The sequence below is a fragment of the Topomyia yanbarensis genome, chromosome 2 (genome assembly GCF_030247195.1).
Source record: "Topomyia yanbarensis strain Yona2022 chromosome 2, ASM3024719v1, whole genome shotgun sequence".
NCBI classification, from domain to species: Eukaryota; Metazoa; Arthropoda; class Insecta; order Diptera; family Culicidae; genus Topomyia; species Topomyia yanbarensis.
In genome coordinates this window covers 316,486,918-316,508,144 of record NC_080671.1, presented here as the reverse complement: position 1 = coordinate 316,508,144, position 21,227 = coordinate 316,486,918, and the positions used below count along the sequence as shown (strand labels likewise).

Genomic DNA, 21,227 nt, shown 5'->3' with positions numbered 1-21,227 from the left:
CCGGAGTTACAGGTTGTGGCGTTCGATCACAAAGCAAATTGTGATTCAAACCGATACTCCGATGAAAGCAAAAGAGGTAAAAATTTCGCTAAAATGTCTCTCAAACAACTTAAATTTGCTGTTCTAGGTCACCGACGGCCAACCAAACTTTCGTTGACTACATTGACCACCATAGACGGTTCTTGAAGTGCCCGGGAAAAGCGGCCATCTTTCAAAATTTACGAACTCACATCAGTTTCCCCGGAAATGGTTGGGCCGATTTTCACAAACTTAGTCCCAAATCATAGCTATAATATCCCCACAGATGTCTATAAAATTTCGTACGGATCGCTTATATGGGTTCGGAAATATAGACTAAATCGTCCGGTCACATATGAAATTCCCATATAAGCCGGAACTCTAATTTTTTTTTCAAGGGGGGGACCCCATGAAATTTCAGAAATCGAATTCGTATTTTTGATGCCAAACATCTTTAAAATGCATGAAAAGTCGAGATTTTATGTTATCTCGAAAATTTTTGTTTTATAAAAATCGACTTATTGGGACTTTGCCGATTTTGCACCTTTTTTCAGTTCAATATTACCGTGGCTGTTTTTCCTTTTTCAAAATTTTAGAACTCGAATAATGATTTAGTTTCCTGTATATAGTTGTCATGTGATGTATAATAATAAAATGTAATATATGCATTTAAAAGTTTTTAATGAATGTAAACAAAGCACACATTCTCGTGATTCATGATTGAGAAAGGCACAATTGCACCGCTAGGTGGATTAAAATAGGTTTTTATTATTACGGGACCATCGGGCTATTTGACATTATATTGTTATGAGCATTTCAGTTTTGCTGGTATACGGATATCTTGTCGGTTTTTGGGCGAAAAAATCTAGAAGGCGTTGCTCTGGCCCCTCTTTACTATATTGTCTTTTTTATTCATGAAAAATTATGCCTATGCTCTAAGATATCACTAGGTAACAAAAACACTGTGGGAAAGAATTTTACGGTTTTAAATCCGGTAAACCAGTATAACGTTTAAGAAAACATGAAAACCGAAAAATATTTTGAGATATAAATAATATTATAGAAAAAAAGAAAAAAAAATATACTAATAAAAGTTGTGAAAATATGTGTACTATACAGAATAAATGAACTGTAGTAGAATGTGAAGAAAAAAGCCAGTAGAAAATCTGAAACTAAGTTTTAAAGAGAGGATAAAGATGTTGAATTCATTCGAGAGAGTCACAAGCGATGAAAAAACTTGAATTTTTAATAAAGATGCGAAAATACCAAACATGAAGTAAATTTTAAAAGTGGGAAAGAATATAAAAAACTGACTTAAACCATCTAACAGTGAGATGAGACATTTCTTACACATATCGCTGTTGGATCATTATCATTCATTAGTTTGCAAAATTCATGCGAAGTAGGAACCCAACAAGAGTTGGGTTCACAGTTTGAAAGTCTGCACGAATAATATCTCGAATACCTAAATAAATTTAAAAAAAATTAATCAAGCGAATGAAATTTAAAAATTATTATGACAAAAAATTATAAAAAGATAACAAATTAAAAAAATAAGTAGAATGATTAATAATTAAATTAATAGAATAAATAAATCATTGACTGAAAAAATGAACAAATTAAGACAAGTGAAATAGGGTACCGAGAGAATTCTATGTTTTATAAACAAAAGCAATTTGAACTCCACACAGCCGACCGTGGGAGTATTGCCTAGAAAAGCTAATCTTATCTGCATAATGAGCCGGATCACTATTTATTGCGACAGTATTCAGACAAATTTCGTTATTCCTTCTCTACGATATCTTTATGGAGTTGGAAACTACCGAGTGATAACAGGATATACAGACAAAGAGTTTGGGGGTTTGACGCCTTTGGGTGACGCGTAGATCACAAACAGACTTGTTATGACAGGTTGTATTCTTTCGATGCGTCGAGTACATAATACGTGTAACATCTAAGTGGTCCGAGAGCTCACTTAAAAAATTATATTCCATTGTCTTGTCTTTTATTATTTTCCTTTATTAAAAGGTAAGTAGAAAGATTTTTATATTGAAAATCGTAACTGTCGAAAAATATATCTATTCAAATTAATCTAATTCGAAGATTATCATCTCAATACTGAAAAGTGAAAAAAAAATTTAGCATATTTATGTGTCTATCGTAGAGAAATGGGTCGAAAGATAATTATAAATAATAATAATTAAAAACAATTTTATTTCTTTTTTTATTTCGACTATGTTAGTCACATTTTCTTTTTTAAATTTTAACGACATTGAATTAGCTAGAGATTACTGGGTAGGAAAAGTTATGAAAATTAGAGCCGTAGTACTCAAGGGAGAGCAAGGATGCGAAGTATACAGATCGGAAAAACTAGAAGTGGCAGGGTCATTAGAACAGGCTTAATACCGTACGGGCTTAACTTTTGTCTTCTGCTGATGAGGGTCGACCTTAGGCATCATAACTACGAATCACTCGAGTTCCCAGCATGTCTCCTGGCATAGACGGACCTATCCACCGCGATCGTCGATACTAGCCATATTAAAGTCTTGTTACTGATTTCCGATCAGCCATTCATTTTTAAAGGGCGAACACGAAATTATTGCGACACCGAAAATGTCATGCCAATTTTCTTATAATGTTTAAAATCAAACCAAAATTTTAGGGTAGTTTTATACATATATTTACTTCTAAAATCAAAAGAAAAGTTAATCGATGGAGCCTTGAGTGTAAAATTGAACGCATTTTCGCTTGATGCCCTCCATCAAAGTCTTTACAGTGTCATCCGGTACCAGTCCGGACAGTTTGGCGGATTCATATCCTTTGGAACAAAATGGACAGAATTGGCCTCATACCACTCCAGGACACTTTTAGAATAGTGGAATGATGCCAAATCTGGCCAAAATAGCTGAGCTTTGTCGTGCTGCTGCAAGAACGGCAAAAGGCGCTTCTCGAGGCACTCAGATTTGTAGATCTCGCCATTTAATGTGCCCTTTGTCACGAAAGGCTCACTCCTCAGTCCGCAAGAGCAGATGGCCTGCCAAATGAGATATATGCTTGGGATTAGCGAAACATCTTTCAATGTGCAACTCCTGGTAATCCTAAAGTGTTTCTGATCAATACCGGCGCCAGCCAGGCCCGAACGTAGATCGCGGAAGGAAAGGGAAGGAACTGTTAGTCCGATACGTGCTTTTGCTAGAGGCCGCATATACTACTGCGCACTCCACAAGTATCACGGGAGGAGGATATTTTTGTTAGTAGAGTAAGTTGGATATACTTCTTCTTTACCGACGCCAGAGAGGTGATTCCACTACCTGGACTAGATATCGATCCACCAATTTCATGGACCGGGGACCAACGGCTTTACTTCCCTTCCAAAGGAAGACGTGACCACATATTTTTTCACCTCAGAAAAATCTCAACGACCTCGGCTGGAATTGAACCCAGGCCAACTGGAATGAGTGGCGGTCACGCTTACCACTCAACCACCGGCGCCGTTTAATAATTTTCTTACGAGATATTGACCAAAAACTAAAAGGAGTTTTCCATCTCAGTTTCCTAAAATTTGCGCAATTTTTTTCATGCAACTTATTTTTTTTGTAAACTAGTGATATATCTAGATATTCTACGTGACATACTCTTCGAATCGGAACTCCGAAACCGGAATTCGGATCAAAATGAAATTCAAAAGCAGCCGATAGGAATATTGTACGTTTCGTTTCTTTAAATCTGTGCAGGCATCTCCGTCAAACCGACTCGGTCCTCCGGGCCCAAATAAGAGGGTCGGTTTTTGGAGCAATTGCATGATCTTCCTCGTAAAGCAAACAGTTTACTATACCTTACTATTGTGACCGCAAAAATAGAGAGAAAGTAGGACAAAGGAAAAATTGGAATGACTAGAGAACAGAAAAAATAGAAAAATAACAAAATAATAAATAATAATAATAAAAATTAAAAAAAATATAATATTTTAGAGAAAATTAATAAAAAAAAGCAAAAGTTAGAATTAAAACAGATCGATAAAACAACAGATTGGAAGCAATACACAATTTATGTTAATGAAAAAATATACCTAAAATTTATGCAAGAATATCGTAGCTGTTTTCAAGAAAATTTTGCTACAAATCGGTCTTTTCATTCGGCAAGAAAGTTATTCACGTCATTCATCGTTTCAAGATCAAGAATTTCTTAAGGACATTTAAGTGGCTTGGTGATTTTCGATGCATTGACATTTGAAAGTCAAAGTGTGCGGACAAAATAAATTGAAATTTGAAATTTAATGTGAAAGTTAATGGGAGATTCATTGGATTTGGAACTGCAATACAGATAGATTGACATTGATTTTATGGCATTTTTGCTTTTGACCGTTCACAACACCGGTATAGTCGGTACTACACTTATTTTCAAACTTGAGTGTATTTAGTTTATCTATTTTTCAGCATTTCACCGGTGTAGCAGCAGGTAAGCACGAAAATGCTATTATTTTCACATCTTTCACCGTTATTTGGCTGAAAATAACTAAGAGAATCACTGGAGTAGAACTTTGCGGCAATTACAGTATCATAATGTATTACCATTATTTTAACTGTCTTTGATGCTCAATAAATCACAACTATAAAAGCAGAAAATGCAATAATTCAATTCAACTTACTTCGACTTCTTTTCTTCGTTCGCGTTAAAATCCGCAGATACTCCTTGTAATCTGTTTCACTTTCGTCGAAATGGTGTGAGAAGTTGTCCGTGGCGTTCAGCGCCCGAAAGATCGACGAAATTGCCATCGAGCAATCCGAGTGGCCCTTTCCGCTCTGCTCGGTGTTGTCATGATAGATGAACGACTGAATGGTCCAGTTGAAGTGTTTGCAAATTTCCCGCACCGCCAGCCCGGAATCGCTATAGCTGCCCATCATCCGCGTCAGGGTGAGATAATTTGGCGACTTGATGGAGAACGCTTCCGTTAGACCGCCAGTGGTGAGAATCGGGATTCCCCAGACCGAGTTGTACCGCGCGATCGGAGCAATCACGTAATCGCAGATTGGGCCAAAGAAGACGTCTAATAATAAAAACAGATGCGTTACATGCGTTACATGTTGGACTGTCCGACCGAACAAAAGTGGTTCCTGGCTCGGGTTATTTTTCCTACTTTCGCTGGTCACCGTTGGCAAATCAAATCAAATGAAATTATTAATGGGTGGAAATTATTAATGGGTGCACTCCATTGAAACGTATCACTTAATGGATAGCATTTTCAGATATGGTCTCGTGCGTCATATGGCTTTTTTACCTTGCTATATTTAATATGTGCGTTACTCGCAAATCATACCGCTTACGGATCAAAATTTCAAGCCTAGATGCTAGAGAGCAAAATTCAGCAACGATGAGAACTCAACTTTTTCTTTAAATTTGCAATGAGTTGATTATACAACTTTGCCATAAGATACCAGACGCGCTGGTAGAGTGTGCGTACTAATAGAAAATCTCATTAGTTTGCGCGTTTGCGGATGTGGTCCACTAGAATATTGATAAGACTATTATCGTTCTTCGAACAAAACCAACCGAGAGGTCGTGTTGCGTCCGGCGGGTTGAAGCCAATAATTGATCCAGTGTGCTTCTGTTCGCATGTCGTAGAAGACGACCGTGCATTATTCAACATATGTGTCGAATAATACCATACCATTCTGATGATTAATGTTTTGTATCAAACTGTGCCAGAAATGGATTTGCACACATAATCAACGGAAACATCGTTTGGGACAGCTTGGTAACTATTTGAGATGCTATGAGAATAATTGGAAAACTTAAGAAGGACGAATGTGCATGTGCTCAATCCAGCAAATTTGCATGATCTGAAGGTTAAGAGATGTTAGGTTTAACTTACTGCGCCAACAGTATTTTGCATGAGCTTGTTAACTGGCTCGCTTTGCTATCGAAGCATAAATATAGCTTATTTGATCATTTAAACATTTCTATCAATATCGTCGCATATCGTACTTAATCTCAGGCTAAGAATCACCTCTACGAAGAGAGCTTTGCTAGTAGGTTTTTTAGATTTCCACCGTTTGGGATGAAGTAGTGATATTACAAGCTCACTCATAGTTGCAACATACATACAAAGGAGCTCAGGCGCTTCGAGTTGTGCGTATTTGTAAAAAGTTGAATAAACTCAAAACTATAAATCGCTTGTTGTACTTCAAATGCTTTGCACCCTTTATTGGCACCCAGCTTTTCTAAGCTTACAGGGAATTAATGTACTGACGAATTGGCTGGAACAGGTACGACGACAGACTTCGTTCTAGTCCTACCATTGCACAGTGACCCAGAATGTACATTTAGCAGAAATTTTACCTTTTCCTAAAACAAAACAACTTAGCCTTACAATATGTTTTGCAAAGTTTTCCTCTTTTCATTTGAATATCAGGTAGGGTGGTTCAAATTTTAACAAGATCTAAGATTAAATCTTTTAACGGGTGGAGATTGAACTTGATTGTTGTCAACGATGTTGTGTAACAATACATTTTAGACAAATTTGTTGAAGACATGCAAGCTCTATCTTTCATACTTTCCATTCCACGAGAAATCCAAATGTACGCTTTAGGGTGTTTCTTCAGGGTAGCACTTACGATTTTCAAAAAAAAAGTTCAGGCATGTATCTTAATTAACACAAACGACCACTTTTCTATGGCACTTTGTTCTTGTTCAAAAGTCTTCTAACAAATGCAGATTTTCGATGTTTTAAATAGAGTGGTCCCCTTAAAAACAGTTTGGCCTTTCTCATATAGAAAGGATATACAATCATTATGAAAATCGTCAACCTAATACCATAATTTTTTCGACTGACTTCCCCCCTCCTCCTTACTGGTTACTATCCCTGTAAATTCCCCTTAGATCACCTCTCATTCCACCCCCATCAGACCAACACCCCTAGGGTTCGCAGTACCGACCCTTTTTGGCGAGAACCGGTACTACGGTACTGAAGCCCTCAGTACCGGTAGTACCGGTAAAGTACCGGTACTCGCATATTTCTTTAAAAAATTCGAACAAAGGTTCAAACTGAAATTGAATGCTCAAACTGATGATCTTATTCTCAGATGATTGATTTGCGCTGATCAAAAAACATGTTTATTGTTTTTAATTGCTTCGGAATGGCAAGACTAATTTCACAGAAGATATTTTTCGTATAGGGCACCTTCTTTTATTTCGAAATCTAGGCCACTTTGAAATCAATAACTGTTAAGTGGTGCGACTTTCGACTTGAACAGATGGTAAATGTATGAAACCCTATTAACAAAAGTAAATCAAAGCGAGAATGGCAGTAAATCCGAACAGGTTAATCGCATTGCCTCTCTTGCTTTTCTGAAAATTGGTTTCGACCTTTATGTCGTTTGCCTACTATTCTCTAATGCATATCAAGGCTCCTTGCTTTCCTGTAAACTATGGAGTTTTGCTGAATTTTCATATCACCAATAATTAAAAATCGCACCTTTTGAAGCAGTTCACCAAGTCTAAAACTGTTAGCTACTAAATCGCTGTTCGTTCTTTTATAGATAAGTGAATAATGGAAACCAATCAGAATGTCGCTAATAAAACTTTAACTTATAGAAATATTATGATGATGGCCCCACCTCATTCCCACACAAAGATGATATCTCAACGATTTATCTACAACGAAAATTAATATAATTAAACGTTATCTTGCAGGCCGACATTTTGAACCAGATCCCCCTGCAGAGTTTACATATTTGTCATTAAAAATTGTATAGTACCGAAAATACCGGTACTGGCTTTTGTTCAGTACCGGTATTGCGGTACCAAAATTGGTCGGTATTCCCGGGATTTTCGGTACCGGTATTACCGGTACCACAACCCTAAACACCCCATCTATCACTCATACCCCCCTCTCTTAACCCCATCATCTTTATACCACCGCTTTATCACAAAAGGCATCCCAAATTAAGCGGGGGAGTGGTTCGTTTGTTGGTTTTTCACCCTCCTCACACACCCACCCCCGCATGACAAAATTAGTTAGCAGGAAGACAACATTGAACTAATGCTGATTAGGCCAATTAAGTATGATATTTTTTGTTTCAAGTGTTTCACTGTCGACACATAGCATCTCAAGTTCGTAGCTGGCGAACCATTGGGTATAGGTGCAAAGTGTACTAAAAATGTATTAGACATTTCTACAATTGAAACATAACCAGCGATGAAATCAAAGTTTGGAGAAATGAGAAAGGCATAATTGTACCACTAAGTGGATTACAACAGGTTTTATTTATATTATTTTGGTAGTTTATATTTTACACTAAAGTAATCTGGAAGATTAATTTAGGGGGCACAATTTGTTCATATGCACCAACTACTAAACTATTTTAATTTCAACTTTTACACAAAAAGTATAACTTTTTCAAATAGCGTATTCTTTTATCAGAGCACTTAACATTAAATGGCACAAACGCATCAGGAATCAGTAGCGACTGGCTCAAATGGCACGTTCTCCATACTGACCGGAGATTAGTGCCGTGCCGTGATTTGTCATTTCACCATTTCCTGATGGGAAGAATTGTGGAAGTGGTAACGTCAGGGATAAGGAAAATAGCGACACAGAGAACATAGACAATACAGATGTATTCTTCACTTCCAACGGAATAAAATACACTTCTCGGTGAGCGAATATATCAATACTCCCGGGGCGATATTGAGATAACAGAACGACAATACCTCCGAAGAGATATTGTCATTCATACACGGCTTAAACTATAGTTCTTTACCACACTGGGTTAGGAACAATAGCATATCCCTGAGTTTCAGCTTTCTATACATAGGTTCATCTATGTTCGGAGAACCAAAAATTCGGATACTCAATTGCATTACTGCAGGGCAGATGCATATCAAAAGTTCCGTGATTTAATTCACAAAGATCACACGAATAATACTCAGCGCGCTGAATAGTAGCCATGTGATAATTGAGTTTACAATGTCCAGTCAGTGCCCTGACTAGAATACTGCAAATGTGCTTGGAAAAGTGAAGTACCAGCTCAAGCCTATTCGGCCGCCCATCTATTTACAGTAATACCGCAATGACCGGGTACCCATAGAAAGTTGATTGCATTTGAAATGCTAAGTTCTTCTATTTGAGTTCGACATGCGATTACTAATTTCGATGTCGAATCTGCAGAACTAAGTGCTTTCGGGGCAGCCTGACTATCAGAGCAAAAATAGATTCTGTTAACCGCAAATGCTTTGTTGGAGTACCGATCTTACGCCTCACAGAATCACGAAGATTTGGAATACTGTACTGTACCTACCAAACGAATAAGATTGGTTTAATCTTATTTCACGATAATAGACACTCGGTCTTCCAACAAAGAACCGTCAGTATAACAAACTATGTATTCCTCAAGTTGTCGCTCCATCCATCCACATAGCCATTCTTCGCGAGGAGGAATTCTCATATTGAAAGTTTTAAAAAGAAAACTACATATGAATGTAAGGTCACTGGGAGCAAGTTTATACTCATCCCAAGTTTGTGGTTAGTTGCACGATCTATTAGGTTACTGTTCCAGAGCCCAGTAACCAAAGGACGGTAGAAAGTGCTTCTTGTTTCAGAAACACGTATTTTGGCTTTATGTTCAAGAGTGCCTCTAGAGCAACAGTGGCGGTGGTCAGATATTTTCGTCCGCGTCCCTTATCACCAATTTTTATACAGTGATTCATCAGCAGTGCTATCTTTGAAAATGAACCACCTTGGTTATGCAACTATTTTTTTCTGATCTTTTTTAAATGCAAATAATTAAGCAATCTTCATTTTGTTATATTCTGAATTGCACATTTTTTTTCGCATGTAATTCTAAATGTACTTTCATTTGATGGCATTTTAAGGGAACACGTATCCGCCGGTTGATGCCAATCGAGCTGACATTTCTTTCGACTGAACAAACTAATTTATTTGTTTGTTTAGTGTTTATTTGACCAACTAGGAAACGAATCCACTAGGTGTTTAATGCGGGTGGGAAATACGCATGGTCTTGTCTGAGTGAATGACTTTTGAATTACGTATGAGGGTGGAGAATTGACAATTCGCAAGATCAATTCAAATCCAATTACCAATTTGCGGCAATCATTTCAGCACGAGGAACAAATGTTTTATGGTCATATTTAATGCTTTACTTTTAGTCCATTAACTCATCAGTCAATTATACTGAGCTAAGAATATGTACGTACTATTTGGAAACGGGGGGTGTTTGATTCGTGCATGCTGTTAATATCGTTTAGGAACGCAGCATTTGTATTTTTTCTGTTTCGCGTCTTCATTGTAATATCGGAACGTTTAACTCGAACGAGGTGGAAAATTTCAAGTTACAGGATCTCAATATGCTTGTGATTATACCAATAAGGATCATTTATAAATTCTGCCACGCTATTAGGAGGAAGAGATATGAATAATTGTGACATAAATGGAAGGGGAGCACGTCATGTGCTTTGACGCAATCGGCCGTTTTACGCACGATTGCGCCATGTATGTAGTAAATTCCATAGAACATGAACACTTTTGCTAGTAGCGGCATAAAAGTGCTACTACAAAAAGAAGGAAAAACTAAAATAATTTGATTCGTATTAGACCAAGGGGAAAAATAACGTGGTAATATGACAGAGAGTTAGTTAGTATTGTATAATCTTTGCGTGACGTAATTTTTGAATGTTCCACCATACCACTTTTAAACTCATTGTTTACGGTCCATTTTACATTGTCGACAACACTCCCGACAGCCGGCTGTCCGGAATTCTAGTTGTTTTCGATGAAACAATCTCAATAAACTATTAGCCAGAGTTTAAACGCCTAGAAGATTTACGTATCCTACAGTCAATAAACTATTCAAGCATGCACGAAAATATAGTCTCAGTCGCATCGCTTGCTTGAAGCGAACCCTGACTAACAACCCACCCACTACCCAATTCGTGGTACTTATGGGAGTGTCACTGAGTAGGGGCCTTCCGTTAAGTAAGTACCACATCAACACTTCCTTTCTCATCCCAAGTTACGGTAAAGATGGTCGTGGCCCGCAATGGTGGCTCTCAGGCGAAACTCTCGCTTGGACTGGATCAATTGTTATTCCCAAACCATGCTCCTCAAGTAGTCTGGCTGGAAATGAGAGTCATCAGTCTGCAATCTACGAAGTATACCGTGCTTATGCAACGCAACGCAACGCAAGAGTGCCTCTAGAGCAACAGTAGGTGTTGTCGAGAACGCACCAGCCATCGTCATGAAGACCATCCTCTGAAGATGGTTTAACTTTGATTGGATTGTCATGACTTCTTCCACCATACAAGGCACCCGTGTGCCAGTATTAATCTAACAATCGTTGTGTAGATCCACTGAATGTGTTTGGATTTGAGTCCTCAAGATTTGACTGAAGTCCCGTCTACATTGGCCAAAGCCGTGCAAGATTGCTTGATTCTGAAATCGATGTGAGCTGTCCAATTACGTTTTGAGTCGAAAATTACCCCAACGTACTTAATTTAATCTGCGACAATAATTTCAGAGTCAAAGAAGTGCAACGAATGAGTTTCGGTTGTAATCCTACGTAGCGTGAAAAGCATCATTGATGGTTTATTTGGATTAACCGATAGCCCAACATGAAGACACCATTGCTCAACAACACATAAAGCTTTTTTGCATCAAATCAAAAACTGTGTTAATGCAAATACCGGTGATCATTACATGATAATCATCGGCGAATCCATATGTTGCTCATTAAGTTTCTTCAACAAGTTAACGGCGACGTAGAAGTGGTGACAGCACACCACTTTGAGGATACTCTCAGATATGCAGTTTCATTATCTCTACATGTCTTAACAATAAGCACATCGTATATCTAGTTCGTGATATTTGAAGGTACTCCATGACCTTGTGCTGCTTTCAAAATGGATTCGAAAGACACGTTGCAAAAAGCACCTTCAATGACAACAGTGTGTAACAGGGTGTTAGCAGACTTCGCCGGCTGATATGCATGTTGCATTGCATGAAGCGGGTGCTCGCCCAAGCTAACATGCCGAATGTAGTGATCGATTAAACGTTCCACTGATTTGAAAAGGAAGGTCAGAGTGATCGGCATAAAGCTCTTTGCCTCCTCATAAGTGACGCGACTACCTTTGGTAATGAATTTTATCCCGTCACGCTAATGGAATGAAACCTACTGCAAGACTATAAGTAAAAACAAATGTTTATATCCTCTTAGAAGCAGAACTGGAATGATTCCATCTTTTCCCGGAGACTTATCCGAAGCAAAGCACTCAATCTTCCATTTGATCGATTCGGTTGTCATAATTCTATGAGCAAATGCCCAATAATCAGAACTACCTCAAAAGAACCCAGGGGCAGTCATCGGTGATGGCTCCGTACAGCTTGGACTTTCCATGTATGTGTCAAAAAGACAGTTCAGTATATAGACACTTTATACACAGACTTGCGGAAATGAAAACAGAAAAAACTAGCAACCATGAATATTTGCTGGCATCACGGAAGATCCCATAAGCTTTGCATAGGCTTCTCTTTTTACGTCCCCTCGCAATACCCTCGTGCTCGTTTGGCTGCATTTGTTGATACTTCGTTAGTCTGTGTATAAAGTGAGGATCGAAGAGCATTTTTGTATGCTTTGCAAACCAACTTAAATGCCTTCGACCCGTCCCTGCGGCTGCGATTTCAAGCTCTTATACGTAACTTTTTGAGTCTTGTTTGACGGTATTCCACCAAGGTGTTCCTCTAGAAGCACGCATAACTCGAAGTGGACAAGCTTCTTGGTATGCTGTTACTGTGAGTGCGTTTGTTTTATCCACGACCTCATCCAAGTCACTTGGAGTTCCACTCGTCGGAAGATACCCATGAATCCTAGTTGCCAAACCCTTTTCGTAAAGGTCCAAGTTTCTAGATTTAGGATTACGATATATGAAGATATTTAGCAAGACGTTTAAGTGATCAAAGACGATGTACTTATGATTAGATAACGACGGTTCGAGCTCGTTTGGTACGAGCCAGTTTGTCAACCTATGCGTAATACCGTCAGAGCAAAGAGTTACATCTAACACATCCCAAATTATGTGGTGGGCTAATTTCTGCCAAAGTATGATAATACAACCCTTTTGAACTCATCAGAAGGTGATGGTTCATTATGCGGCAAATATGCCGAACAATAGACGTATTTCTTATGTATGTTATCGACAGTCATATTGACTGTGACAACATAAATATCGCGAGTTGTGAGGTCGGATATAAGACGTCAATAGCACTATCGCAAGTGTACATTTCACGTGGATTAGTCGTGCGATTTTTGTTGAAAGCTACGAAGACGGAGTTAAGTAGCTTTCCAATATAGAAGTTTCCTTTATGGAAATGCGGCTCTTGAACGAAAGCTACGGAAGCTTTTCATTCCTGCTAAAGGCTGGATAGATTCATAGTTGCTGTACGTTTATGCCAAAGATTAATTTGTGCTACTCTAACCATACACGACTATACAACTACATATTTCATCATAAGCATTTTTTGTATAGTAACTAGAAGATACCAAACACATTGGCTTAAAATCGCCTATAGCGAACCTCGAAATGGGTATTAGGGGCATGACCATCATTTGAATCCCAGTATTTGCGAAGAAACAAATGTCCACTGTGTCAGAAACTCGCATAACGCAGCAAGGGGTAAGACACACGACACTCCATGCACAATAGAGATGGGCGGGTATGGGATTTTTTGTACCCGGACCCGACCCGAACCCGAATATTATTTTTGTAAGCTTACCCGAACCCGACCCGCATCCGGATTTTATAAAAATACAAAACCCGAACCCGACCCGTACCCGAGCAAGAAAAAGAATCCGAACCTGACCCGTACCCGACCCGAACCCGACCCAACCACGACCCGCACCCGCATTAAAAAAAATTAAAAACCGTGCCCGACCCCATCCCGATTTTCAATCAATAAATTCAATCTACGTGATTCGAAGGAGTAGGCGAACCCAAGGCTACATAGCGGTATTTTCATTTTTTAAGGAAATTCGCTTATTACGTTCGAAAACTGTTATCCAGGCCAAGGGACACTGGTAAACAAAATAAAGATAAAATTCTGAACTTCAATATATCACTTCCATTTTCGATGTAGATTTGTGTGCTGAATCCGAACAAGAAGTTCAAAAGAATTATAGTAGAACAGTTTTAATAAAACGGCTAGAAGTTTGTAATTTGAAATTATACTAAATTCACATAGGCTTTTACGACGTATCGATTTCACTGCACTGATCCACAAAACTTCTATATTAAAATACATTGCAGAAGTGTTACGTGCGTGAGTAAGCTACAAAATATTTTAGGTTCTTCAAATTATTTTGAACTTCACATTTTCAGGTTTTAAAACTAAAATGAGCTTTGTACGAACTGCTACATGCTCTAGAAAAAAAAAATTTTAGCTTTACAATACTTGACGTATGTAGTAGTATGTAGCAAAATTTGTATTATTATTGCACAAAACATAGTCCTGCAGCTTGACTTTCAAGATATGAAGGGTGTAAGGGTTAAGTTTGCAACGAATTTTGTATCATAAGAGTATTATTTTCTGTATAACTCGTATAAATATTACATGCAGTATTGTATACCAATCATTCGATGACTTATCACTTCAATTAGCCTGAAATTATTGTTATAGTTGAATATTACCATAGCTCAAAATCTCTCAAAATTCTTCATTTTATTTTTAACAGAGTTCTAAAAAAGTTCTAAGAAAAAGAGAGGGTTCAAAAAATTGACCCAGAGAAACTCAAATTGGAAATTCTATTTTACAAAAAAAATGAATAACTTTCGCAATTTTCATCTGATTCAAACAAACAAGTTCACTCTAAGTCGAAAACTGTTCTACGGTAAAATTTTTGGATTCTGGATTCAGTATACGATTTTACATTGAAAATGAAATTGAGTTCAGAAATGCTTATCTTTCGGCATAAATCTTTACATGTGTACGAAAACAGAAATGCCACAGTTCCAGATTCCTCTCGGCAACAGCATTTGACATAGAAGCTGCACTAATCACATTTTTTGCGAAACTATTTTACCTTAAAATCAGGGTATATTTCAGTTTAATGGGCTTCTTTTAGTAAATTTTCGATAAATTCTTCCAAAAAACATCTAAACAAACATCAATATAATTCTAAATACACTCAACTTCTATCCATGATTGTTTTGTACTTTATTAAATGATTTTACAATTGAAAAGATTACAATTTATCTGCTTTTTTTGATTAATCGGAATAATATTGTGTATCAATAAATGTTGTAGTAACGCTAAACGTTTTTGTCAATAAAACCATAAAAAATCTACATTTTTTAAATTTGGTGGTTAATCTAGACTATTTTCCTTAAACAGGTCGATAGAAGTCATATCTTTCCCATACACTTGTTTGTCTTTCTGAATGTTGGAAAGATGAAGGAAATTTACAACATTAATACTTCAAAAATGCTCGAGGAACTTCACAAAAAGCAATGTTTCCCCGTTTAATAGTATAGCAAAATTTAGATTATGAACTTCCAGCTCAAAATCTATAGATAGTCCCGTTCATTCAATTCACGCTGACCTATAGGACGACTGTATATCAAAATGGGAATATAACGCTTGTTTTAATATTTTTCTACGAGGATAAGTTATCACTTTTTGATATTGGCGGGAAAAGGTCACCCAAACATTCAAAAATATTTATACGGGTAAATGCGAAATATTTCGTAAGAACCCGACCCGACCCGTACCCGGAATAAATATTTTTTAATGTACCCGACCCGTACCCGGTGATAACAAAACCCGAACCCGCCCCGAATCCTACGGGTACGGGTTCGGGTCGGGTATCGGGTAAAAATACCCGTACCCGCCCATCTCTAATGCACAACTGGCACATTTTAGTCCTGCTAGCTATTCAGTCCTTAGCGCGGAGAAACACTGTGACTTGAGGGCTCCTGTTTTCAATCGCCTTTTTCGACATGGGAGAAGGAACCCAGTGAATCAATTCTTGGTTGAGATACTTGAACTCGCCAGATGCCACACTGGCTCTAGGCTGGTTTTGTCCAGAGAAAGATAATAAACTGTTATCAACAGCCATATCTGTTGTTAGTCGCCTTTTACGACATCGGAACAGAAATCCAGGTCAATTATTTGCCGGATATCACACGGCGGATTTATACAACTTTTGTAAATTTTGCATTACACTAAAGTAACATAAAAAAATATTTTAGGACCCCTAATATGTTCATATACACTAACTATTTCAATTAGAAAGTTACGAGAACTTTTGCTTACAAAAGTAAACTTTTTTAAATGACATCATTGCCATACTTTGTAGTATATATCATCAAAAATGACCATGATATTTTTTATATCTTGCTATATTTACTCAAAAATAGCTTATTTTTAGTAAAAAGTGTACATATACTTCAAACGCCGAAACTAGAGGTTCGGTATGCAGATATACTGCTCTCCTTAAAAATATCTGAAAGTATTTCCAAAGGCATCTTAACGAACAATCTAAGCTGCAAAAGTTATATAAATAAGGAAATTTTTTAAGAAACACTCTAATTTGTTTTGGTAATTTTCTTGAAAAATGCTCTAGTGTTATCTGCAAAATTTTTAAAACATGATTTCAAAAATTTAAAATAAATTTCTGATTTTAATAAATTTAGAACCACCTTACTCACTATTTAAAATAATAGAAAAGTCTTGGAAAGTGCAAAATTTTATCGTAAGAACGAAGCTATATTTTGTATATTGTCCACCGTTAAAGCAAATTAAATTATATTACCAAAGGTCAATTCAGGAAAAGCCAAATTTTAAAATAGCTGTTGCAGTTTTCATTTTGTGCTAACATCAGATGATTTTCGAAGTTTTTGAAGATGAATATTTTCATCTAACACACCAAAACTATAGTTTCTATATTTGAAAAGATATAACTAATTATAATTCTTAAATTTAAAAAAAATGTCCGCCATTTTTGTTCAATTATATCTTGAATCATGACCGTATATGTAGCTGAAAAAGAATTATCTTTCGTTTGCCACAATCAGTGATATTGGAATCCCAAAAAATAGTTTTTTTGCGAAAAATTGCTAATGTCTTTTTAACGATAATAGTTAAATATGTGATGGTTTGAAACAAAGTTGCCTGAAGACTACTTCAGTTTTAAATCAATTCCGCAAAAGTTATATGAATAAAACAATTTCTCAAAGAAACACTAAGATACACCCAAAGGCTTCATTTTTAATTTCATGCGAAATGAAAAGTATGACTGATGGATTCTAAAATTAGTCACTCTAAGACTTTATTGAATGCAATCTTTCCCATAGTCTTAATGAGGCTAACTTGTTTAGTTTTAGCGAAATCTTAAAATTCTCACCAATTGTGTATTCTTGATCACTGTGCATTGTCGAGTCAAATCGTTCCAAGCTTCGATTGCAATTAGATTATTATCTCAAAAATGAGTTACTATGTCAATTTTAGGATGGTGTACAAAAGCATGTTGTGCCATAAACATCGCCTTTAACTCCAATGGCGACAATAATTAAGGTCGCAGGAGCACTGCGTTGAAAAGTAAATGTAAACTATAAAACAAACCTCATAATAGTGACTGATGAGTGGCATTCAGAAAAAAAGTGTCGTAAAGCAATTCGTATGCCCGCGAACGACCATTAGAATGGACACACAAGGTGCTCCATTTGAACGTCGTGTTTTAGGTTGGCCAACCCGAATCCGTGAAAACCTGTACCGTGGGAGAACATGGCTATATAGAAGAAAATCGAGTAATTATGATTCATGAGAGACGGGAAAATGATGGATGAGACGAGCTAAATTACTGCCTTTCTGGGGAAGAAGTTGTCCCTTCCTGACAAATTAAACACACAAAAACAGAACCCCTATAAAGCCACACAGAAGTTCGTTTGTGAACAAGAAATGACATTTTTTTCCTGCGAATGTTTACCAGTCCAGTAGCTAATCATTGCAGCAGTTAACAAGTGTATCTTTAGCACTTTTATTATAATTCAAGAACATTAGAAAATGCGTTATGCAGCATATTTTTCGACCGAGTTTGTCATTCAAGGAGGCACAATATTCGAATCATAAAAATTGATATGGTTTTGCTCTTACGTCTAATGTGGCATTAATCTTTTGAAGTGTATCATTTGAGGGTAATTTGTTTCCTTTCTCCTTATTACATGAAAGACATCAATATATAGTAAAGTGGGTCAAATCATCATTTTTTCCATATCTTTTAGGGTGCCAAACAACTGTACAAAATTTTTGGTTCTGCGTTTCGTATTGCATTTGAAATGAAAATTAGTAGAGGATAACCTACACTCGTTTCGTGTGGTCATTCCAACTATCTTCTTCGATAACCGAGGCTTTTTACGTAAGAATTATCACTATTGATCAACCACTTTTAGTCTTTTACCGAAATATAGAGCCAAGATTAGTTTAAACATAAGTTGTACGAAGAATTGAGGTTAAATGGGTATATACGTTTCGTGCAGTCATGATAACTATCTTCCATCTTGACTTTTTTACAGAAAAACTCCCAACTTTGGTCATCTGCATTCAACTTTGTTCCGAGTTATATATTCTAAGTCCTGATCGTAAACTCAAACAAAAGGGGGAATTAAGGTAAACCTAAATGCCAGCAATAAATTTTTCAGACCTTTTTATCCTTTTTTGATAAATTTTATCCAGCTTATTGAAAAAAAATTGCGTCTTGGGTGCATTTTATCCTACTGTGCATTGCACTATGGTTTCAAAGCCGTATTCAAGAAAAAAAATCATATTTCTTAAATTTAGAAGGTCCTTGTGTTCAAATTATCAACTTTTTACGCTTGTTAAACTCCAATATTTAAGGTAGGATGTCTCTTCAAAATCGGTATTTTATATTATCATTTCATGTATGAATTTTTCGTGAATACTTAGTTCTAGAGATTTTTAGAACTTTTATTGCCGCACATTTTTGTTGAAGCAATAAATTTACTATGATTCCACCAATATAATATATCACTATTTTTGTTTAGATAGTTATAGGCGTTTTTTAAACTGCGAGGGCGCTATTTCTTCAAGGGGAGGTACGCATTCAAATGACCAAAAAGTAAGCCAAAATTGATTTTTTGTGTGCCATCTACTAAACTTTTTTCGTTTCAAAGTTATATCAAAATAAAACTTTTTCAAATAGCATTATCTTCGATTAGAGCACTTAACATTAAATACCGTTGCTGTCATGCTCTGTAGTATAGATTACCAAAAAATGGCAAATACGATACTTTTTATATCTTTCAATATTTACTGAAAAATAGTTTATTTTTAGTAAAAAGGAAATATAACTTTCTAACGAGAGAAACTAGAAGTTCGGTATATTGAGACAAATTGTTTTCCTTCATAATATCAGGAAGTATTTCTAAAGTGATCTTAACGAAAAATCAAAACTGCAAAAGTTATATAAAGAAACCCATTTTTAAGAAATACCCTAATTTTTTGATAAATTTTTTGTATAATGAAAAGTACACGACACAGAGTTCTAGTGTCTTCAACAAAGTTTTTTAAAATTTTATTTTCTGGAAGACAGCCAAACTTTATCTTTGACCACCATTTCTGATTTTATTTCTTTTTTTTTGTACATTTCAACGACATTCAATTAGCTAGAGACTACTGGGCAGAAAAAGTTATGAAAATTTAAAGCCATCGTACTCAAGTGAGAGCAAAGATATGAAGTATACAGATCGGAAAACTAGAAGTGGCAGGGTCATTAGAACAGACTTAATACCTTACGGGGTTAACTTTTGTCTTCTGCTGATGGGGGTCGTGCTTAGGCAGCAAAACTACGAATCACTCAAGTCCACCACCATGCCTCCTGGTAAAGACAGATTTGTCTCTCTTTACCGCTAGAACCGACAAAAGAAAAGCCACATAAGATCACCACTGAAAACCTGTCGACGATTAGCAGCTGTTTATCTGAAAAATATTGTAAAGTGCAATATTTTATCATGCAAACGGAACTATATTTTTATAGTGTCCACCGTGAAAGAAATTTAAACATATTACAAAGGGTCAATTCATGAAAACCCAAATTTTTATTATAACTTTTTCAGTTTTCATTTTTTCCTAACCTATCCTTCAGATGTTTGTCAGAGTTTTTGAAGACGAACTTTTTCTTCTAACGCATCAAAACTCCAGCTTCTATTATTCAAAAGATGCAAGCACTTAATATTGATTCATTAATATTCGCCATTTAATGCTCAATTATAATTATAATCATGAACTTAGTTATAGTTGAAATGTAATTATCTTTTGTTTGCCCCAATGAGTGATATTGTTATTCCAGAGAATTCTATTTTTGGAGGAAATGTGCTCATAACTTTTCAGCGAAAGTAGTTATATATGTGGTGCCATGAAACAAATTATTCGCCTTAAAACAATCTTAAAGTTGTTTGGAGGCTTTTTCAGTTTTAAATCAATACCGCATAAGTTATTTGAATAAATCAGTTTAAACATTAAGAAACACCCTAACCTTCGATTTTAAATTTGTTGTAAAATGAAAAGTATGACAGATAAAGCTTACATGTCTTCAGCAAACTTTTCCAAAATTTGTCGTTCTACAACTTCGCTGAAGGTCGTTTGTCTCTAGCTAGAATGATTAAAATTTTTTTATCTTGGTAAAATTAGAACCACCCTAACTGTTGTTTTTAATAAAAAGAAGGGGTTCACAAACTACGAAAACTTCTCTAAAGACTTAATAAGGCTAAATTGTTTAGTTTTCGTACAATCTCAAAATTCCTGCTAAATTTGCATTCTGGACTACTGTGCAATGTGAATAACGGTTTTGGTTCATTGAGAAGGGAATTCATATCTAAAGATTCGAACTACTTTGAAAGATCCAAAAATGCAAAAAATGCGCCAAGTTGTCGGATTGTTTGTTTTTTTTTTATTTAAAACGTTCTTGAAATGAACTTCTCGACTTTGATTGATATTAACCAGGAATCGAATCAATAATAATTCGGTAGCCTGCATGGCCCAAGAAGATATTCAACAGTTCCGCCAAACAGAACTTCACAACTTAGTCTTATGTTTAACGTAGAACGGTATATTTATAAAACCTTAAGTTTCACTCGATTTGATTTTTCGTCATTGTGTAACGGCCTGTATGGATTGCGCCCAACGG

General features: G+C 36.3%; 1 protein-coding gene across 2 annotated transcripts in view; it reads right to left on the bottom strand.

Annotated features, from left to right (window-relative positions):
* LOC131683670 (atrial natriuretic peptide receptor 1) overlaps positions 1 to 21,227 on the bottom strand; it is a 369,276-nt gene that overhangs the window by 79,241 nt on the left and 268,808 nt on the right. The window contains exon 3 of one of the 2 annotated variants that reach the window (XM_058965852.1): positions 4,667 to 5,065. The exons of the other annotated variant lie outside the window; for it this stretch is intronic. Coding sequence (XP_058821835.1) covers positions 4,667 to 5,065 — 399 coding nt within the window. The remainder of the gene's footprint in view (positions 1 to 4,666; positions 5,066 to 21,227) is intronic. 2 annotated transcript variants of the gene reach the window in all.